The 23,020-nt window shown below is 34.3% G+C and overlaps 2 protein-coding genes across 2 annotated transcripts; one reads left to right on the plus strand and one right to left on the minus strand.

The window, feature by feature from the left end:
* Positions 1–9,478: 9,478 nt before the first annotated feature.
* LOC112791748 (protein DETOXIFICATION 29) lies at positions 9,479–19,954 on the minus strand. Its single transcript, XM_025834701.3, has 7 exons — positions 19,448–19,954; positions 18,334–18,875; positions 16,072–16,158; positions 12,933–12,989; positions 12,493–12,850; positions 12,329–12,415; positions 9,479–12,236 (listed from the first exon to the last, which is right to left on the minus strand). The coding sequence occupies exons 1-7, from the start codon at positions 19,766–19,768 to the stop codon at positions 12,147–12,149; spliced, it is 1,542 nt and encodes a 513-aa protein (XP_025690486.1). The 5' UTR covers positions 19,769–19,954; the 3' UTR covers positions 9,479–12,146.
* LOC112791750 (large ribosomal subunit protein uL15x) lies at positions 9,524–10,147 on the plus strand. The gene has a single exon (XM_025834702.2). The coding sequence runs from the start codon at positions 9,524–9,526 to the stop codon at positions 9,965–9,967; it is 444 nt and encodes a 147-aa protein (XP_025690487.1). The 3' UTR covers positions 9,968–10,147.
* Positions 19,955–23,020: the final 3,066 nt, after the last annotated feature.

Below are 23,020 nucleotides of genomic sequence, written 5' to 3' on the forward strand. Positions count from 1 at the left end.
CATGCTGTCTTATTATTTCCCAGGCATAGTAATTCTGCTAAACCGTTTCCAGTTTTTAATCACACAAAAAATATTTTTTTTTTTTTTGAAGGAAAGAGCTCAACACAACAAGGTGAAGTAATTAAACAAAACAACAAAAAACAAATGCTAATCAAACAAACAAACATCTCTTCATAGTTATATCTAGCAATGTCGTCAACAACTAAAAGATCAAATTCAGTCCATTTGTTAAAAAATTTCGCAACACCTGAAGAAATTCCCTAGCCTTTCAGCATCGTTTCAGAAAACTCTTCAATCTATCCTACGCTAACCAATACCCGATCAAAGCGACTGCACGATTGATCCCGAAACCACGTAAACTTTCAATCATTCAGCTCTAGAACCACCAGCTCCATATCTTGTATCCATGTTTTAAAAATTACTGCTACTGTAAACATACTAGCTCATTTCTTTTCTTCCACTTACACAACTTCTTTAAAGTCACCCATGTAGCAAATAGGGATTTGACACAAACCATAAATAAAATTCAGCTAGCAGAACACAAAATTAAAATTCTTGTTCGTCAACACCCCCTCCACACACAACCATCTTTTCCCTTTATAGTAGTTACGCAAGTCAAATATCAGTACGTCCCACAACAACAAAAAAACCTCTAAAAGCACCGTCCGGAACTCACAAGAACCTAACCCACTGAATCATTTTTCCAAAATTATACTGCATCAATTTTGTATCCACCTGCTTTTTCGTCTCTATTAATTTTAACATGTTCAAACTATATTTTGTCTTAAATTTTTCATCATACCCAAGCTTCCAACACCCCCTAAGTCCCTCACATTCAAAAACTAAAATCATTTAAAAATTGTATTACACATCTTATTCCAATTTTTAGGACGACTCCTTCTTGCTTTCTCTTTTTGTTTTGCTTACTTCTTTTTCTGTGCAATAAGTTCATTCGGAGTTTGAAGAGCAGCCATAATATCATCTTCTTCATCATAAGGAATAGCTCCTGATTCCATCACCAAATCCCAAACTACTCTATTTTCATCCAAGTCTGCAACCCAACAACCACCTTGCTGGTACTGCTCACTGTCAACGTCTTTGTCCAAACATCCCGACTTCTCCAAGTCCCTTATAGCCCCTTCCTCTTGGACACAAATTTTCTCCAACAAAATAGTTTCACCCCCTGAATCTAATTCCTCCGCTTCACCATCCCTCATCGAGCTAGCTCCAGTGTTCCTTTTGTCAGTCATATTCATCCTATTTGCTTTGGCACAGGATCCATTCCACCTCCAACTCATTCCTAACTACTGTTTTCCAACCTCTCTTACGCTTACAGCATCACCCTATGCACCAGTCTCATATCTCTTCTTTGTCAGTTTCTCATCAGAATATGCCATCAACCCAACACCATTTACTTTGTTGGCTAAGCAGTTCTCTGCCAGACTCGCTTTTTGCCCTGCACCACCAATCAACTCCTTCTCGGTGCTGGTCAACTCAATAGTGGCTCGACAAACTCCTCGCAGTTTACTACTATCCACGTCATCTTCCTCTACCCGACGGTCATCACAGTCGCCGCCACCAACAACCAGCCGTCCTGCTTCCTGCCCTCCCGTTCCCCCACCATTCTCCTCGTCGTTGTTGGGTCTCAAAAACTCCACGGCTGCTGCGTGAAGGGCAGAACCTTCCATTCTCTTCTCTCCCAAGATCGCGCAGTCCCCTTCACCGGTGCCTACGACCTCTGCCAAAGCAAACTTAGGAATACGCAAAACAATGTAGCACCACTGCATCCCACCTCAAACTCTCCTATGGCGCAACCCAAGTCATGGCCATCCCCAACAAGAAGCTGTTGGTCTCTTCTATCCTTGTAAAGCGCCGCTGGATTGTTTCTGGTTGTGAGTACCCGACCTATGTTTTTCCTGTTCCATCAGATGAGCCTGTTTGGTTTACTAAAGTAGCCTCCCCAAATCTTACTCCCCCATAGTCATAGGATACCGTTTTTTCAGACGTGGCTTTATTGTTGCTTAATGGGGATCCCAAAGAATAATTATTTCATTATTTGAGTCTAATTCGTATGAATTGTCATCTTTAGAAGGTTTAGGAGGTAAGCATCAAAGTGGTCTCTGAAGTTGTCTTCGAGGATCAAAGTAGTCCCTGAACTTAAAAATTTGTCAAGATCATCCCTGAACTTGATCTCCGGTACTCATAGTGGTCCTTCCGGTGAATTTCGTCCAGTTGGTGCAATCGAAAAGCTGACCTGGCGTCGTTGGTGACACGTTTGCAGCCTAACGGCTAGCTGACGTGGCCAAGTAAATGCTTTGGAGTCAATTTGGTCTCTAATTTTAGTTTAAAAATCCTAACCCCCAATTTGACTCTGTTCTCCTTTCTTCTCCATCGCACACATTGTTCTTGTCTACTATCCGTTCATCTCCACCGCACCAGAGGTGAGTCTTCAGTGTTGTCTTCATCTTCGAACAGCAGACGTTATGGCTAGCGCAAGCAACGCAGCTGGGAGCTCCAACAACCCAAGTTCGTTTGGAAGCATCATGAGGAGAATGAATAGAAACAGAGATGCGCGTCTGCCAAAATGGTGTGCATGCGGGTCGAGACCAGTGCTGCAATGGTCAGCGACGGAATCTAATCCACGGAGAGCGTTCGTGGGTTGCCCAAACTACAATGTAAGTGCTTGATTATGTTCTTTGTTGTAAATCTAGAGGTAAAGTTGGTTGATTCACTTTCCTGGGTTTAGACTGCAGGTAAGAGGTGGTGTGGGTTGTTTCTTTGGATGGACAAAATTCTGGAAGAAGATATGGTGACATGTGATGGTAAAACAAGCCCTTCAAACGACAACGAAGAATGGAAGATGAAGATTGCTTGGAAACTTGGAAGACTGGAGTATGAAGTTAGAGTTCTGAAAATGGGGGGGATTTTCTTGTTTACATGTATTCTGCTGCTTCTGGTTACAGTTGTTGTGCTTGTCTTAAGGTTGGATAGGCAGCAGAGTCAATTGTTCTGTTCATATAATTGCACTTGTATATGTTGTTCTGTTCATATAATTGCACTTGTAATTTTGGTTGAAATTACTGCAGATTAAACTATTTCACATGACTGTCCAAGAGTAATTTGGAATCTGAATAAAGTAGAGGTTATATGTAAATAATTGTTCCTGTAGTACTAATGGAATCCTCTAATTTTTCTAATCGTAATTGCATATCAGAGAACAACAAAAAAAATATGGCACAGCTCAAGTTCAATGAGGTCATAATCCATAATCATATATTAATGCAGAAAACATATACAAAATAGGCAAGGAAGAGCCAGGGCAATATTCTACAAGTATATTAGAAGTTCTCAACATACTGAGAACACAAGTTTTGAACAAAAAAATCCCCAACACTTGAGTTCTAAATGCAGAAAGTACACTGCTTCATCAAAATAGTTAAACAAAATAATGTTCTCCTAAACATAATAAACCTAGTCTTTATTTTTTGTTTCTTGGTGGTCTGAATTCAGGATTTGGAACAAACTTCATGAAGTTAAAAAGTCTTGTTACGGTCCCCTGTGATACACCTTGCATAGGATGAGACGGAGGAAGAGTTGTGGGTTGACTGGTTGCTGGTGGGGTGGCAGCAGGTGCGATGGTTCCTTCTTGAAAGCTGCTTCCTGGAGTTGCCTTTTCTTGTTTGGATGACTTCCTTTTGGGAGGCAGTTTTGGTGGCCTCACAGGAGGAGGCAAGACCTATTAGTGAAGACATGTATAATAGTTACTAAAAGTGGAGAAGAACATGCACATAATAAGATTGAATGTGACATAATTTTGTTAACCTCTTGAGAGTCATCGATTTGTGACAATGGTGGTTGACTGGCTTCAAGTTGAATTTCGGTGGGGGGTTATGGGACAACGGTGGCTTCACCACCATTAGCTACAGCAGCAACCTTAGTAGCAGCAGCCTTCTCTGTAGCAACAGCCTTAGTAGCAGCAGCAACCACCTCATCAGCAGCTCTCTTTCCACAGTTTCTCTTTGTGTGTCTCGATTCACCACAATAACGACAGTGACCTTTTTGATAGATTCTTTTCATCTTCTTCTTTTGCTTTTTACCCCCACTTGGCTCCTCATCTGCATCCTTTCTTCTTTTTTTCGTAAGTGGACCTGGTTTCTTTTTAAATTTAGGTGCTTATGGTCTGTTATGTGGTGACTTTTCCCAAAGAGCTTGACCTGGAATTGGGTTGATATGGAAGGCATATGTGTTATTATATGCTTACATTGTCAACCACTGGTGACAAAACTCATCTGGTCTTCTACCAACCCTTGCTAATGCAGCACAAGCATGCACACACGGCATCCCTAAAGAACATTATCACAAGTCCAAAAATTACCAATATTAAGCCAACAGTCAAGAAAAAAAATTACAAAGCAAGAAACAAGTAACGGTATATCACCACTTAATTGCCAAAAATCACATGTGCAGAGCCTCTTCCCCAGATCAACAACCATGTTAGTCGGCCAACCGTGAACCTCAAATTTCTCGTACTCAGACCACATCGGGACCCAACTCTTTGACTCCTTCCTTATTTTTTCCAATCTGCTTCGCTGTATAGGTGGTAGAATACTAGTGTTGGAATTAAGCTTCACTTTGTTCCTAGCGATTGACCTCATTGCATACAGTCTGACTTCCTCTAACAGTGTAATGATAGGTTTGGCTCTAGCTTCTTTGATCCTTGAGTTGAAGACTTCACAAGCATTGTTGCAAATATTGTCTATTTTAGGTGCGTTGCTAAAGAAAACCCGGCTCTAAGAGTCTCTAGGCCACTTGTTCAAATACTCCCAAGCTTCCTTGTTAACCCTCTCAATCTTTTTTATACTCTCTAGGAACCCATCTTGGCTGGTGCACCTTGCACACTCCCATAGCAACCCTCTCAGCTGGAGATCTTTCCACTGCTTATTGAAGTTCTTCCATAAGTGCCACACACAGAATCTGTGATGGACACCTGGAAAAACCTCATTAACAGCATGGATTAGGCCCTGAGTTTAAAAAAGAAAACAGTGACATACAAGTTATCGAGCATCAAACTGATCCCTTTAGTTATATAAGTGACGTCAATTTAGTCCCTTAAGTTTTATACGTGACATCAACTTAGTCCCTTCAGTTTTATAAGTGACAGAAATTTAGTCCTTGTTCGTTGAATTACATATCAGTTCAATATATATATACCAGTTCATGGAGCAGTAGTCCATCTATTTAGACAAAGCATTGGTTAATTACAAAGACAGCAGTTCAGCAGTTCAGCATATATAAAACGAAATTATACAAGAACAAAACAACATATATCAGAGCAGCCTATACAAATTATACAAACTATGCAATTACTCATGCTAATATTAGAGCAGCCTATACAAATTATATCACAGCAGCCTATACAAATTATACAAATTATGCAATTACTCATGCTAATAAAAGAGCAGCCTATACAAATTATACAACAACAAAACAACAAAAACATGGATAAAACATACCTTCTGCATATCTGAAATGAAACAGAGCTTGTTTTGCTTATAATCTCCCAAGTCTTGATGAAGTAATTCCAAAAACCACCTCCAGTTTTCAGTATTTTCAACAGGGACAATTGCATATGCAATCACATATATGTGATTGTTTGCATCTTGTCCAATTGCAGACAAGATCTGGCCACCATGCTGGGTCTTCAGAAAAGCTCCATCCAAGCCTATGAGCGGTCTACAGCCAACCAAAAATCCCTTCTTACAAGCATCCAAGCAGATGTACATCTTTTCAAATATTGGTTTATCATCAGGGTTGGGCTGAGGGATAACTCCAATTGTGATAGTAGAGCCTGGGTTACTCATAAGCAGTGTCAGCCCATAATCCCTTTTACCATCCCATACTAGGCAGCAACATCACCATACACAACAGTCCTGGCATCTCCTAAGGCCCTAGTCAGTGAACACTTGCTTAGTTCCAAGTCACATTTTGTCTTAAAATACTGAGCAGCCTCACAGTGTCTTAAGTTAGGATATTTTCGTAGCTTCTTCACCAATTTCCCAGCCAGCCACTTCCTAGTAGCCAATCTATTTTTGGTTTCCCTTGCACAACTGTGATCATCATTGAACGTCTTAATCTGCCAGTAATTGTTCTCAGTGTTGTTAGCAGCATAGACAAGCCATCCACAGTTCTCATCCTTACACACTGCTTTCATCCTTACATTATCATTTTTTTAAACCAAATCTTCCGACCCTCCTGTATACAATATTCACGCACAGCCTCTTTGAACTCCATCTTTGTAGTAAATGTCATTCCAACAGCAAGCCTAAGCTCCCCAAACCTACCTCCATCTCTGAACACAGGAAAAACCTCATCCGAATCAATCTCTTCCAATTCATCCTCAGAGTTTGGAGGAGTCTTCAGTTCTTCTGAGTGTCATGAGTCTCCACCATCAGATTCCTCATAACCTTCATCTTGGGCATCATCATATGTTCCCATGGACCCGAACCTAGGAATTGGTCCAAAAAAACGTACATCATCCTCAGAGCCTGAATCAGCACACACGGGACCATCATCCTCAACCATTACAGCCCTCTTTTGTTTAGAATTTTTCTTAGCTATCCTGGTTCTCTCCTTCACATTTGTCTTTTTATTTCCTGCTGATCTCTCCACACCCACATCTTCCTCACTAGACACTACATCACCATCAGATCGATATTGTTCATCCTCCTCACTACCAACACTGGCTTCACTATTCGAGGAATCTTCTGAGCTAGACAATGCCACATGTTCTGTTTGGGGCTGTTTTTCCTTACCAATACTTCTTATACTAATTCCACTAGCAGCTGCTCTTGTTAATGGCCTCCTTCCATATGATGTTGGTACTGCAGATTTTATATTCCTAGTCCCTCTCCTTGGTACAGCAGACTTCTTGGTCTCTTTTGATTTCGACCATGGTTTAGGTATTTCAGTGGGTAGCGACATTTTTTTGGGTGGATTTTTCGACTTGGTTTTACTGGGTTGAGTCACTGTTTTTGGAGGTGGATTGGGGTTGGACATAGGAGTTGCAGTGGGGTGGGATTGTACTTTTTTTGCTGGTTTACTAACAGTAATTGAAATAGGTTGGAGCTTTGTAGTTGAGTCTGATTTTTCGGTGGGAATAGTGGTGTCATTTGGTGCACAGGTTGGAGTAGATGCTGTTGTGGTGGAAATTGGCTCGGCATTGTCATTGGTGGTGGGGTTTAGGGTGGGATTCAAATCCTGTATCACCAAAACCTCCTTCCCTTTAGATGAAACTACCTCTGCTTCCTCAATGTACAGAGGTTCTGAGACTCCATGTTCATAGTAAACATGAACAACCCACTTGTTCTGCTGTCCAAGGTAGCACATCTCCAACAGTTCCTTGTCATTTGTTAAAGTCCTTAGACCATTTTGCAACGGCCTATTAGGAACCAACCACCATGTTTGAGTGACCTTGTCATATCCAAGATCCTTGTGGTAGTCTCGGACAAAGAAGACGTTCAATTTGTCTGTATCAACTCTTGGCAACTCAAAGACATCTCCACCATTGTAAGTCACACCTCCATCAAAATCTGTGATGAATGATCTTCCATGGTGAAATAGTATGGTAATCAAATCATCACCCATCTGCAATTTAAATTTTTTTTATCTTATATCAGCCTCCCTAAACTTCAACCACATTACCAACTTACTAACTCCATAACTAAAACTGTAACAGCAGTAAACCCTTGGACAAAAAAATAAGTTTTCGTCTTAACAAAAACCCCCTTAGTTAGCCTAACCACTAAGAAACCTCCTCCTGATCAAACCCTAGCCAATACCCCAAAACACAAGCATGCATTCTGACATAAAACACTCCAACAAAACGTTTTTTCTCCTTGTGAAGAATAGATTAACAACAAAATTTAAAAAACAGAGTTTCACCACACATTTAAATATTTTTTTTGCGTACCTTTATCAGAGAAACCCGTCTTCACAACTCTCTGTATGCTGCAGATGATGAAGGCGATCCTCTGGAGTTTAGGTTCTCCACCGAAATACGCTCCGGTGACTGCAATAGCACTGGCGCCAGTGAAGAGGATAACGGAGAAGAAGAGAGCTCTGCTTTGTGTTGTGTTTGTGTGTTTGAGTATGGGAGATGAGACGTTAGTGTAACATTGAGGGAGGGGTTTTTTTTCCCATAAAACGATGACGTTTTATGTCTTTTTGGCGCCACACCAAAAACGACGTCGTTTTGGGTTGCAAACGTGTCACTAACGACGCCAGGTCAGCTTTCCGATTGCGCCAGCTGGACGAAATTCATCGGAAGGACCACTATGAGTACCGGAGATCAAGTTCAGGAACGATCTAGACAAATTTTTAAGTTCAGAGACTACTTTGATCCTCGAGGACAACTTAAGGAACCACTTTAATGCTTACCTCGAAGGTTTAGGTTCCTCACATCAAGTGGTCTGTAACCAATTAAAAAAAAAAAAGAAGAAATGATATTACAGCCGCGAGAGTAGATAATGTAGTGAGTTTACTTGGAATTTTTTTCCAGAAGGGTGGGTTGAACAGCTTCTACTTATTATATCGTCACAATATTCACTCACATTATATACTCATTAATATTACGAGTTTTTATTCACCATTGGTCTTAACCAATCTCAAATTTAAATATACTTATTGCAAGACATAGATGATAACTAATAAACTAAAGCATTGCGTGTATTTACTTGGCACTTAAGAATATGATCTCTGTAGTTGGTTAGTTGTGGACTGTCCAGTGTCGCGTATTGGCTGCTTTTGATTAACTTGATAATTGAAGCTCAGTTTTTTCGTATTGTCAAGAGATTAACTTAACTATAGTTATACAGTTATAAAATTGGTGAAACATCAGTCTGAATGCTCATGGAGCAAATCAAATCAAAATCAATTAAACTTGTCGTAATTGATCATCTAAAGAACAAAAATTTTTGTGATGTTTTCTGGGCCAACAACATAACAGGTTCTTCTTTATTTCTGGCTCGACATTATCAAATAAAGGCTCAGAGCCCAAATACAGTATGGTTCTTGGCGGCGAAGTCCGAAGTGAAGGCGCCGCGCTTCCGTCTTGGCAACTCAAGCAAGGCGAGAACGACGGGGAGAGCAGCAGGTCCGCCGGCGAAGATCCGGGCTAAAGCGCCGATGCAGGAGACGGCGGGAAGAACAGCGACGACGAGGAATGAGTCTTCAGAAACGGGATAAGGTACCGATAAAGAGCTACAGCTGCAGATTGGGGAAGGAGAGCTCTTCCAACTCCGGGTCGGGTCATAGGTTTGGGGATCCGGTTTTGTGTGATTTGGGCTTGTCTGTTGTCCTGGACTCTAACAAAAAAAAGGCCCATAACACCAAAACCCTAGTTGTAAAACCATAAACCAAAAAATCTAAATCCATCCTCACGCAACTATAAAATACCCCAAACCCTAATTCCTCTATCTCTGTCCGCCGAACCCCTACCTTCAGAGTGCTCGCTTGAGATCCGAAGATGACAACTCGCTTCAAGAAGAACCGCAAGAAGCGCGGTCACGTGAGCGCTGGGCACGGTCGTATCGGAAAGCACCGTAAGCACCCAGGAGGTCGTGGTAACGCCGGTGGCATGCACCACCACAGAATCCTGTTTGACAAGTACCATCCCGGTTACTTCGGTAAGGTAGGTATGCGGTATTTTCACAAGCTCCGCAACAAGTTCCATTGCCCAATCGTTAACATCGACAAGCTGTGGTCATTGGTCCCGCAAGAGGTGAAGGATAAGGCCTCTAAGGAGAAGAAGGCTCCATTGATCGATGTAACTCAGCATGGTTACTTCAAGGTCTTGGGAAAAGGTGTGCTCCCTCAGAACCAGCCTGTTGTCGTCAAGGCTAAGCTTATTTCCAAGGTCGCCGAGAAGAAGATCAAGGAGAACGGTGGCGCCGTCCTTCTCACCGCTTAGGTTTCCTTTTAAACTTCATTTTCTTTTTCTTCATTCAGGAGTTTTAAGTTTTGTGATCTGTTGAGACTCTGGTTTCTGATCGTTTTAATTTTAATTAAATGCTGTTATGGATATTTTCCGAATCGTAATGCTGTCTTATATTGCTAAGGATATATATATTTTTTAGAGAAGTTTATTTCATATGCGCTGAACCGTTGTTTCAATTAGATTAGTTAATCTATTAATCCAGTTTGCGCAATGGAAATGGTTCTTCAGGAGTGCTTGGAGAAATCTATTCTAGGTTTGTCTTTTGATCTGTTTAATTCATATCCGCAACCAAATCTATTCTGCAATCTGTTAAGCTGCGGTGGTATGTGCAGAGAAACTATGAAGTTGCCTAATTTTTATTAGGCTACGGATTAATAGATTGTGAAGAAGCTTTAATACTCGGGGGTAATTCACGGTTTTCTTAAAAGAAAAAATTATGGAAGCGATTAAATTCATCAGTCCACTGATCAGTATGCTTGCGGCCTAAAATCAAACTTCCAATGTAATTGTTAAGGATAATCTTGTTCCGCCATTTCCAATAAATAATGCATAGATATTGAAAATACAGTAGTAGTAATAGTATTGGGATTTTACACCATAACAAGTTATCTTCTCACGGAAATGGGGAAATGTTTTAAGTTTTACCTCCTTTCTCCTGCTGGACTTCGCTTGGGCTAGAGTGTGAAATTCAAACTTTTGTTCACTTTTTTTTTTATAATTTGTGCAAAACATATTTGTGTAATATTTTATCATTAGAAGGTTAATTTTTTTTGTTGGTAGAATCGTATGGATCTACCTTATAAAGTTATATATGACATTTTAATACTACAGTCCCAACACAATAGACAATACATGTATTACAACAAAACCCAAGAGCTTCTTTGAAAGCCTGATAGCCCATAGAACATATAGAATTTACAAATCAATTCCATCCCTAATCCTACCCTCCAGCCACCTCAATCAACGATATTTGTTCCAGTTACAGCTCCGTATGTTTAGTGTATAGCATGAGACATGGACACACAGACATAGTTCATCTCCATTCATAACAAAAAATTACGCAGGTAACAAAAATTTTAGTAATTTTAACAACAAATTTAATACATATCTTCTTAATCAAATAACAAGTAATTAATTGGCATGATTTCTATTTTGAATCCTTGTGTCAATTTTAACTTGTTAAAAAAATTAATTGGAGGGTGAAATATTTCAACGCGTAGAAGCCAATGGAAATAAATTATCCATAGTATCCATACTATAATTTTTTTCCTAATACATAATATTAAAAAACAAATAAAAAATAGAATTTCATTTTAGGAAAAAAATCCAGAAAAGGGCAAATAAAAGGATGAACAAAGATGAAGATGGAGACACAATTGGTCGATGATAAAGGTTTGATTGCAATATGGCAGAGATACAAATCGCAGATCTGGAGATTTAGAAGAAGGAAGAAGACAGAGACGCAATCTGGAGAGTATGAAGAGGAAGTGATGGCAGGCCATGAAGAGAGAAGAAACAACCAAATAGAGGATGTGTGTGGGCGTGTCTCTGTCTTAAGCAGACACACCCACTAACCAAACACTACTGTAATTCATGGAAACCTGGCCTCCAGTTGGATGACTTAGACCTTCGGTTAGATTTTTTCGACTTATATGGGGAACCGGAACACAACCTGGATATGGAGCGCTATACTTGGGTGCAACAAAGCTAGTACTACCAAAACAGAAGCAACAACCTCTAAATTGATTCTTTAATTTCTTGCAGATTGCAAGCCGGAAGGCAAAGTAGCATTGTGACATAAAAGAGAGTTCAGAAGGGATGAGTGTTGAGAAAGAAACAGGTGAACGGAAGAAAAGGATGAGCAGCAGCAACCCCATCCACTACAGCCCTATCGTCCGAGACTCAGCCACCCCTGTTTGAGGGGTGGAGATAGAGAAGTGCTAGAGGATTATCGAAATTTATTGTTTTTGACCATCACATTTGATGATAAAAAATAATAAATTTTGATGACTTTCTAGCATTCCTATCATACGAGGCAACTAGGCATAACACTTCTAAATTATACAACTGGGCTAATGTTGGCCCTTGAACACAAGTTTGACAAAATGAAATTAAATACATAAAAAACTTGGTTCTAGAATTTGCAACACTTTCATGTTTGCTGATCATTATTTGCGACACCATTGGGTTTTGAATCTTTATGCCCACCCCACTTCTTTATTCTATCTTCTGCAAGGGAGGCCTGCCATCAACACCCAAAATTAGCATGAATATAACATAATGAAATTGGTTTGCATGCAATGTGATATGGTCTGATCTTCACAAAAACGTTACCTCTTTGTCCCAGTCAGTTCTATATACTATGATGAATAGAACACAAGTTTGGACAATGGTCCCCGTGAGCATCCCAGACCAGATCCCCTGGAAATATCCATCATAACATATCACACGACTGAATAATAGAGAAGGCAAATAAGGGAAGCAAGAGAAAGGCTTACAATGACACCAAAGTCAAGCGCATATCCCAAAATAAGTCCAAGAGGAACTCCAAAAAGATAGTAACAAGCAATGTTGACATAGGCAACAAGACTCTGCCACCCTGCCCCAACGGCAACACCTGAAAGAACAGGCTGCACATTGTTGATGATGATGCAAAAGGCCAACATTGGTGTCAGCTCCATCACCAGTTCCTTCACCGCTGAATCATTCGAGAACAAGGAAGGGTATTGCTTCCTGAACATGATAAGAACCAGTGACATTGCTAGACCCAGCACAAACGATGTTATCACTGCTACCACTAGCGAGAATTTCGCTGCTCTTGGGTGTGATGCCCCTAGTTCATTTGACACCCTCACACTGCCCACAACTCAACAAAATTAATTCATCTTAATTAAACAATAACCACTTTACACTTTAGGATTAACACAATAACAAATACCTTACTGCTGCATTCATTCCAAAGGATACCATCACGGTCCAACCCAAGATGTTCATGCTGCAAATCCATTGCTACAAGGTCAGATATGATTTCACCAAATTCAAATAGGCTATACTCATAGCACAATTAAAGTAATGCTGAAAGATTAAGTATATCACAATTCCAACATGTGCTTAATTTTTCAAGGACAAATTTGAAAATTACTTTTGGCAGAAACACATAAGAAAGTAGTGTGCATGGTCACGTCCCAGAAAAAGTATGCACGCATGGTAAAGGAGGAAGAAACCAAAATAGTTTAAATAAATAAATAAATAAAAATTTCAGTTTTGATAATACTTAATGGAGATAAATTCCATTGATTTTTCTAGAATTTTAATTTAGAATTGTAGGTGTGTGAGATCCATTACTAAAGTGATCAGAATTTGTATGTAGTTATACTGGATTCGTAGCAAGTGCATCCATATGTATCGGTAAGGCCGTGTGTGAAATGTTCTTTCTGTTTTCCATGAGAGGTCCTTCTTTGCTTTTCCAAAAATGCTTAAACCATGGTGGGGTCTGTAGCATTGTGATATATATTCACTAGATTCCAAATTAAATAAGGTGAATGCTATGGTGCCTAAAATGTGGTGCCTATTTACTAAAAAGAGTTAAAAATCAATATTTAATTTAAAAAATATAAAAATAAATAATTTTTAAAAATTTAAAATTTACTAAAAAAAAGTTAAGCAAAATTTAGATACCAAATCATAAACACTATAGAATTGGCCATTAAATAATTGAGGGAGCTTAAACTTCTCACTGTTAAATCGATCAATCACTTTTATATCAAGGAAAAGAAAGAAAACGACAAATGTTTTTCTTTTTCTTGGGTGGGGAAGGGTGTGGAATGATTCAAAAGGTAGTTTTGCATGAAACATTACTTTAAATTTTATCAAGTGCACACTATGATATAAATACTAATGATGGATAGTGATGAGAAATCATAATTTATATAACGGTAATGCTAAGGTAAAAAAAATCGTCCGAACTTATTTTATATAATATTTATTAATTAGTATAATAATCAATAAATGATCAATAAAATAAATTTTGATTATTTTTTGGTTAATTTATGTTGATCACCAAACATTTTCGTTTATATAATTTGATGATAGCTCCCTCTTGGCCCCTGCCTTTATGCTTAAATTAATGAATTTCTGTCGTTTGGCTGAGTGTGGGAGCAAGTGCCTAGTGGCAATAAGTTTTCATTTTGACTTTGCTATCCATTCCAAATGCTATACACAAAAAAAAAAAAGAGAGTTTTATGGTGTCTTTATTATGGTATTTAAATTATTTAATTTCTCTTTTAAAGTAAAAAATAAAATGTTTAAAATAAAAAATAAATTATATAAAATTTATTAAATATTATTTATTTATTTTTTTTAGTAATTTAAATACAAAATAATAGATATTATAATATTCATTCTAAAAAATTATTAAATAATTATTATAATTAAATTAATCACCTAATATTGAATAATGTTAAGATTTACACATAATTATTTTTATATTAAATTAATAGTTAAAATTTTTTATATAATAATTTAATTAAATTCACATAAAATTAATATTTAAAAAACGTTAAATAAAAATTTAATTAAATTAATTAAATAAATTAATTAAATTATTTAACTGCTCTCAAATATTAATTTTTTCGCCTGCATCATCTGAGTTTCCACCTTTTTCAATTCATCAAGCAATGAGTGCAATGTTTGGTATGAAGTAGGAACTACTACTGGAAGCTGTCCCGTGATTATGATTTTTTGGTACAATAATAGAACCGAATCCCAAAGCATGCTATTCTCTGCATTTATTAACTGTTTTTTATTTATTTTTTATTGTTTTTCAAATTAAATTTATTTTTTAATTTCAGAAGATCATTAATTAAATTTTACCTATTATACCATTTATTATTAAATAAAAAAGTTAAAGACTAAAACGTTACTAATAATGAGAGAAAATTATATTAAGAATAATTTAGTTCTTTTCTTTTGATTATTTATATTTTCAAAAAAAAATAATAATTGTTTTAAGAGAAAATATAGAGAACTATAATTTTATTTAGTTAATATTAATTAATTTTTTTTAATTTGAATGTTTTTATTTTTTGAAGGATTTAAAATTTATAGTTTATAACTTAAGATTTTGGATATTAAAGGTTTATTAGAATTTAAAATTTAAAATAAATAAATTTTTTTAAAAAATTAACTAATATTAACTGAAAAAAAATTATTTTCTAACATTGTTCTTTATTTAATATTTTTGCACAACTAAAAAAATACCTAATATAAAAGGAAGGGGTATTATTTAATAATATTAATTAGTTAGAACTTAGAATGATGAACAGTTGACCAGTTAATTAAACAAAGTTTTATATTTATAGTACCTGTAATTTAGCTGACAAGTGGCTTTATGCCTTTAAAGTAATATAGATGGTTTTATATTAAAAAACATTAGTTTTTAAAGTATTTATTATATAAAAAATAAAAGCATATGTTATATATTATTAAATTTTTTCAACAAAATAACCTTAAAGAAACTTTCTTTTAATTAGTGTTTAACTAAAATGAGATGCAATAAACTATTCTTTATCATAAACCTAATCCAGTATCTTACAAAATAGAAAAAGGATAATATAAAAAATCGCACATGATCATTTGCGAAGTAATATTATTAAAAATAAAAATGATAATATCATTTTTTTATAAAATAAAATAAAATCATATTGATTTTGATACTATATCTTGCACAATATAAATTTAGATTTAATAATTCATACTCGGGTACGGTATACTTATAATAAAAGCTTTTTACATAAATATATTTTTTTATGGCACACTCATTCACTTTCGGTGTTGTACCATGTACTAACTTTATTATGTGTTGAAATCAGAAAGACTTTTATAATTTGTTTCATATTGATTTTGTCATTTATGATGATTCCAAAGGCATGTGGATACGTTGGTTTAAGCATTACTGCATTATGCACTATTATAATACATAAAATAAATCTTTGTAGCAATAACAAAAGGGCAAAAAGGGTAACTTTTCTTTCCGAATGAATATTGATTAGCAGAGTGATTGATGTGAGGGGTCTCACCAGATAGATAAGGCATCAACTGAAACTTCTGCATTCTTGAGATATCCCGCGAACAGAATTAGTGCCATAAAATACCACATTTCCAGGCTGCAAACATATATATACATACTGTTAAAGTAAAAATTATATATATATATATATATGTATATATTAATTTTTTAATAAATTGATTAACTCAAAAAAATATTAATCTAAAATAACAAAAATAATTATAATTGTTCTTATTTTATTTTTAATATAAATAAATATTATTTCTTCATTTATGTTCTTAAATAATTATTTAATTATTCATTATCTCCTACTCAATTATGAAATATGAAATTCACTTGTTATAGTATTTATGATATAAATAAAATTTATTTCTAACCAAAATAATTACTCTAGAGTCTAGACAAGACTATTTTAATAGAGATTATTAATATATAGATGATATATTTAATTGTCTTAACTAAATTTTAAAGAAATACTAATCATTTAAGTTATATTTAATTAAAAAATTAAGATTCAATTTGATTATTAACTAATTATTAGTTAATGTGATAAAGTTAATTATCACTATTTATTTTTTTATTGAGTTGATTAATTTATTTATTTTTAATATTTATATTAGATCAAATTTAACCAAATAAATTATTATTGTTTCTTAAGTTTAAAAAAATAAAATTTTAATATAAAATTCAAAAAAATAATTTATATTTTGTTTTAAGAACAAACATAACACCACTAAGAGAAATAATATATAAATATTGGTGGAGGCAAGTGCTCCTTTTCACAACGTAAACATCAATTAAATTCATCTAATTCATTAGTCTGCCAACTATTATATATACAAAAATATTATTAGTATATTAAAATTAATTATTAATATATTTATATATAATTATATGTATAATTTAATTTATTTATAATATGTATTTATATTTTAATATATATATTATTTTAATAATTAATTTTAGTAATTAATTTGAATGTACTCTTAACATCATCCATATATATTATGTTAGCATTTATTTTCACATGTATGTCGCGATCTTTGTAGTGCAAGCATCAAGCATGGGAAACGAGTTATATTCTGTCCTCTATTATTTGTACCCTGGTACTAAAAAGCGTCAAACCAAATTAAAAAAAATTCGAGTATGTGAGAAACTTATATTAGGTATGGAGTATGGTCAATGTATTCTTCACATTTATATGAATATTGATTGATGTATGACCTATTTAATTCGTTAGTTATTAGATAAGACATAAAAAATCTTACTTGAACACTTGAATTTAAAATACATTTCACCAATCAATGCAAGACGGACCCAGGTTAATAAGAAGGGACACTATTGTCTCTGCTAAGTTTTGAAAAAAATGTTAATAATTATATACAAATAAATATATCTCTTGTCAAATTTGATTTAGTATAAAAAATAATAAACATTGATAATGCTCTTTTTAAAATTAGTTAATTATCAAACTGAATCTTAATTTTTGAAACATATGTAAAATTAATACTATTTTTTAAAAAATTAGTTGAAATAAAAAAATATTATTTATATTAAATAATAAAAAATAAAAAAAATCAATTTTTAGACATTCAATATTAACTAATTTTTTTAATTATAAAAACTCTTATTGTTAGAGAATTTAAATTTCAAAATCTACCATTTAAGATTTATGATTGAGGGTTTAAAATATAAGATGAATAAAATCATTTTAAAAAAGATAAACTGATATTAATTAAAATTAATTAAAAATTAATTTTGTAATTAAATTTTAATTAATATTTTTTATTTTAATTCTTATACATAATTATTCTAAATATAAGTAAAATTATTATTTTTTTAATACTTATATACATTATTTTAGTTTTAAATTATAAATATTTTTTCGTGTCTTTCAAATTATAAATATACCAATGTTAAACAAAATTTATTTTGGAGTGAATATCCACCCGACCTCTGACAATTATCTCGAAAGGACAACGAGATCCTCAAGAAAAAAAACACCCAATTCGATTTTTGATATTTTTTTTTGGGACTGATTAGCTCATGTGCAAAAAAAACAACATTAACTTTTTTTGGCACAGGAATTAATCAGTCCTATAAAAACAAATCTAAAAGACCGGATTAATATTTTTTTTATTAAAAATCTCGTTTTTTTTAAGATAATTATTAAAGACCATTTTGAGTTTTTCTCTTTATTTTGTAACTTTGTCTCATATAGATCAGGCGGCATATCACCAAGAAATAAATAAATAAATTTAAATTTTGATACCAGAGCATAACTGCAGATGCAAGGGAGAGACGAACGAATCCCCAGAGATTCTCAAACGCCTTTATCGAGAAGCCACTCCACGCGGTCCCGCACGTGCCGCTCAGGATGTACACAAGTTGCGCCACCACTATGAACCACCATGACCCGTTCAGCACCACCGCCGCCCCGACCAGCCCCCAGCCCAGCCTCAGCATAAGCAGCCAGCTGAGCAGCAGGTGCATCACAAGCGCCGCGGCTGCTATCCACGCCATGACCATGATCTTGCTTTGCGCCTGCAGGAACTTCTGGATCGGGAAATTCATGGCGTATGCGAAGAGCTGCGGTATCATCCAGACGGCGAACTCTCCCGCCGCCTTGGATATGGCGGCCGTCTGGCCAATAAAATTGAGGAGCGGCTTGGCGAAGACGTAGAGAAGGCTGAGGAGCAAGCAGGTGGTGTTGAGAATGACCCATGATCGCTGCATGTAAATCCCTAACATCCTCAATTGTCCCGCTCCGAAGGCTTGCCCACATAGCGTTTCCAACGCACTTCCCATCCCAAGCTGCATTCATTTCAATCAGTTACTCATGCCAAACATCCTCCCACTAACAATAAATTTTTTATTTTTACACTAGTTTAGTCTAACTTTATATTCAATATTAAATTCAATTTGTTACACAGTAGATCAGACTACAAATACAAATGTACTCTATCATAACGCCTATATCAGTTTTGAGCAGCAAAAGTCACAATACAATATACAAAGGAATCATGATTTAGCCAATTCTTATCCTTCTTATAAGTTACTAGTACACTAATCATGATTTTATTATTGCAGTGATATATATATATATATATATGAAAAAATATTACAGAGTCAATTGAATTTATTATTTTTTATCTTACATTTTTAAATTAATAATTAGTAATAAAAAATTAATAAATTTTAATAATTTTTTAATATTTTTTTATATATATAGAATGTTTTATTGTGAGGCTAATTAATTATTATTTAAATTAAAAAATGATTAAAGACTGAAAATTTAAAAAATAAGTAATATTTTTTTAATATAAATTAAAAATAATAAATTATGCTAAGCTCTAATATCCCTCTAATATAATTATCATTATTACCATGATGCCGAAGCAGAAGCCGGCGATAACGGAGTTCTCGACAGAGACAGCAGCGAGCTCTAAGGTGCCAACGTGGCCAGCGAAGAGCTGAGTGATGGCGCCGAGTGAGTACTGGCAGACAGAGGTGAAGATGGCAGGGCCGGCCAGGTACCAGAGCTTCTTGGACTCGAGGAGAAACTCCCTGCCGAAGACTCTGAGGCTGCTGATCGGAGGGATGTCATGGGATTCTGTGGTGAATACGGCGGCCAAGTGGTGATCCTGTAGCGGCGGCGGTGTGAGAAGAGGGCGAGTGTAGTTGTTGTTATGATCTTGTCCCTCCATAAATGGATATGGACCTAGCTAGCTGGCTAACTAGAAAAGCACAATTGAAAATTGGGAAGACACGTTTAATTTATATGCATAAACAAAGATGGGCAGCCATGTTAATACACGTCTTATCTTATATCACTCACTCGTAATATACATGTTTTTTCTTTCTAGTTATTATGTGGAATTTAATTAATGGCTGCTATATGCGGATCTGCTTACCATATTTTATAATAAATAAATTTTTAAAAGTAAAATAATTAGAATCTAATTATATGTAAGCTTTTTTTTTAATTAGGAGTACGTGACTTTTAAATGAGTATAAAAAAATATATTATTTAAATTATAATTTTGTTGACTTAATTATAAAATAGTTTAAAAATTTACTAAATGTTATATGCTTACATTTGTATGATGATATATTCAAAATAATATATTCATGGTTATGCCAAACGCTCTATACTACTTTTGTGTTAATGTTAATAAATCAATATATACTTGTTTTGTTTTCATATATTAAAAAAAATTAGTAGAACGCCTTTTAATTAATATTATCATTTTTATATTTGTAAATATGAAAATATCTACGTAGCTTTCAAAACAATAGCATATATACTATCATCGTTTCTTTCCTTTGAATTTCTATATATACTTTTATTGATAATTGATAATATTAATAAATAACACGAGTTACAACTTGTTTTTTTATATACATATTATGTGCATTGTCTCCTTAACATGGCGGCTACTTTTTGAAATTTATGTAAAAAAAATCTGATTGTTTAATTTTTTTTAATAAAAATTAGTACATAAATTAAATAGTCTAATTTGTGTGAGGAAAAAACTTTAAAATTGCATAAAATTAATTGAATTGTTCAATTTTAGTATTATTAAATTTATTATTTCATGCAAGAACAAATCAGATCTTTTGATTTATTTAAAAGAAATTATTTTAGTGTTTTAAATAGAAATTGGATCAACTAATTTATTTCACTACATGTATACACAACTTGCATTCGAATGATCTCTCTTCCTCCAGAATTCTCCTCCTCTCGTATTTTCCTTTATGCTTTAAAAGGTTACGTGAAGTTTACATATATTGATGTGAGAGAAAAAAATCATAAAGTTAGATTAAAAATATATTATAATGGTCAGATTTTTTTATAAATATACGAAAGAATGAAATTTATATGGGAAAATTTGTTAAATATTATTGTTTTATTTAAAATTTTATTTAAAAAATTAAAATGTGTAATTTGTGAGAAGATACATTTTAAAATGTTAAAGAGAGTATCATATATTTTATACAAGTCAGGTATCCTATACTGATATTTGGTGGATTCATTCAAATTTAAACTAAATATGTAACCGAGGAAGCGAGCGTATAAGAGATATTTTTAATGTATATTGAAAGTTACTCTCAAATGTCGTTCATTGAGTTGTATATTGAGTTCGAACAATCTAAAGCCAACCGAAATATTAATCGAGAAGATTACAACAGTGACAGTGAGAAAGAGTTTGAAAGTAATTACGAAGTCATTGGTCCAGATGGTGACGAAGATCAAGCTAATTAACGACACTATGAAGATAGATGGGGAGAGGGAGAAAAAATGTCGGTAAAGATTTTTACGAAAATAACGCGTTGCAAGTATAGTTCTAAACCGACCATTAAACCTCAAACAAAATTTAATTTGTTTGTTACAATGCAAACCCAATAAAAATAAACTGAAGTATTTAAACCTCGGGTCATCTCTCAAGGAATTGCAGGGAAGTATGTTTATTATTGATTACGAAAAGTATATTTTTGAGTTTTTGAAATAAGGAACAAGTAATGTAAATAACAAGGAAATAAAATAATAACTAAGAAAAGTCCTAACAATGATTGAGAATTAGAATTCCTATCCTCATTATCATCATCAATTGTGATGGTAATTGACTTTTGCTTTCACTTAGTTAACCTCTAATAATGAAGGAAAGTCAAGTGAAAAAAATCAACTTAAGTTCAGAAATTCTAATCAAATACTAGATTTAGTGAAGTCTAAGCCAGCTAGCAATTTTCAGTCACCAATCAACAAAAGAATATTGATAACTCAAGAGTCTCTAATTGATTAATCTAAATTAAGAACATAAAAATCTAAATTAAAATCCAGCCAATCATTTTATCAAACACTTGGAAGGCATAACATAAAAACAAAAAAAAGCTAACAAGGAATATTAAATTTAAACAACCAATTGCAAGCATCAATGACTAAAAATTAATGAAAACAATCATAAACATAAAAACATAAATTGCATTAATATGAATCAAAAGAAACAAGGAGAATTCATAAACTAAATTGGTAACATAAGGAAATCAACAAGAGAAATACATAAACCAAAGTACTAGAACAAATAAGAGTAGAAGAAAACTAAATTAAAGTAAGATAGAATTCTGAAATTAAGAAGAACTAAAACTAAAACCCTAAACTTAGAGAGAGGAGAGAGTCTCTCTCTCTAGAAAACTACATCTAAACCTAACTAATGTGAATGAATGTGTGAATGAATGAATCTCCCCTTCCAGCTTCATTCTGTAGCCTCTAATCAATATTTTCAGACTTGAAACTGGGCCAAAAACAGTCTAGAAATTGCCTCCAGCGAATTTTGATATCTGCAGCACGTGACACTTTGTCACGCGTACGTGTCAGCTATACGTACGCGTCGCTGAACAATTCCTAGTATGACGCGTACGCATCGCTTGTATGCTGTGCCAGCCACGTGTACGCGTCGTCCACGCGTTCGCGTCAATGCCAGCTCCTCAAAACATCATTTTCTTGCGTTCCTTCCACTTTTACATGCTTCCTTTTCGTCCTCTAAGCCATTCCTACCTTGAAAAACCTGAAATCACTTAACACATATCACGACATCGAATGATAATAAGAGATGATTAAAATTAGCAAATTTAAGGCCAAAGAAGCATGTTTTAAATCATAGCACAAAATTAGGAAGGAAAATGTAAAACATGCGAATTATATGTATAAGTGTGAGAATAATAGATAAAATTCACTCAATTTAGTACAAAATAAACCGTAAAATAGCGGTTTATCAATCTAAAAAATTTGACGGAGAAAAAATATCGGTAAAGATTTTCACAAAGATAACGCGTTGTAAGTATAGTTCTAAACCAACAATTAAACCTCAATCAAAATTTAATTTGTTTGTCACAATGCAAACCCAATAAAAATAAACCAAACTATTTAAACCTCGGATCGTCTCTCAAGGAATTGTAGG

This window comes from Arachis hypogaea, chromosome 3 (genome assembly GCF_003086295.3).
Source record: "Arachis hypogaea cultivar Tifrunner chromosome 3, arahy.Tifrunner.gnm2.J5K5, whole genome shotgun sequence".
Classification (NCBI taxonomy): domain Eukaryota; kingdom Viridiplantae; phylum Streptophyta; class Magnoliopsida; order Fabales; family Fabaceae; genus Arachis; species Arachis hypogaea.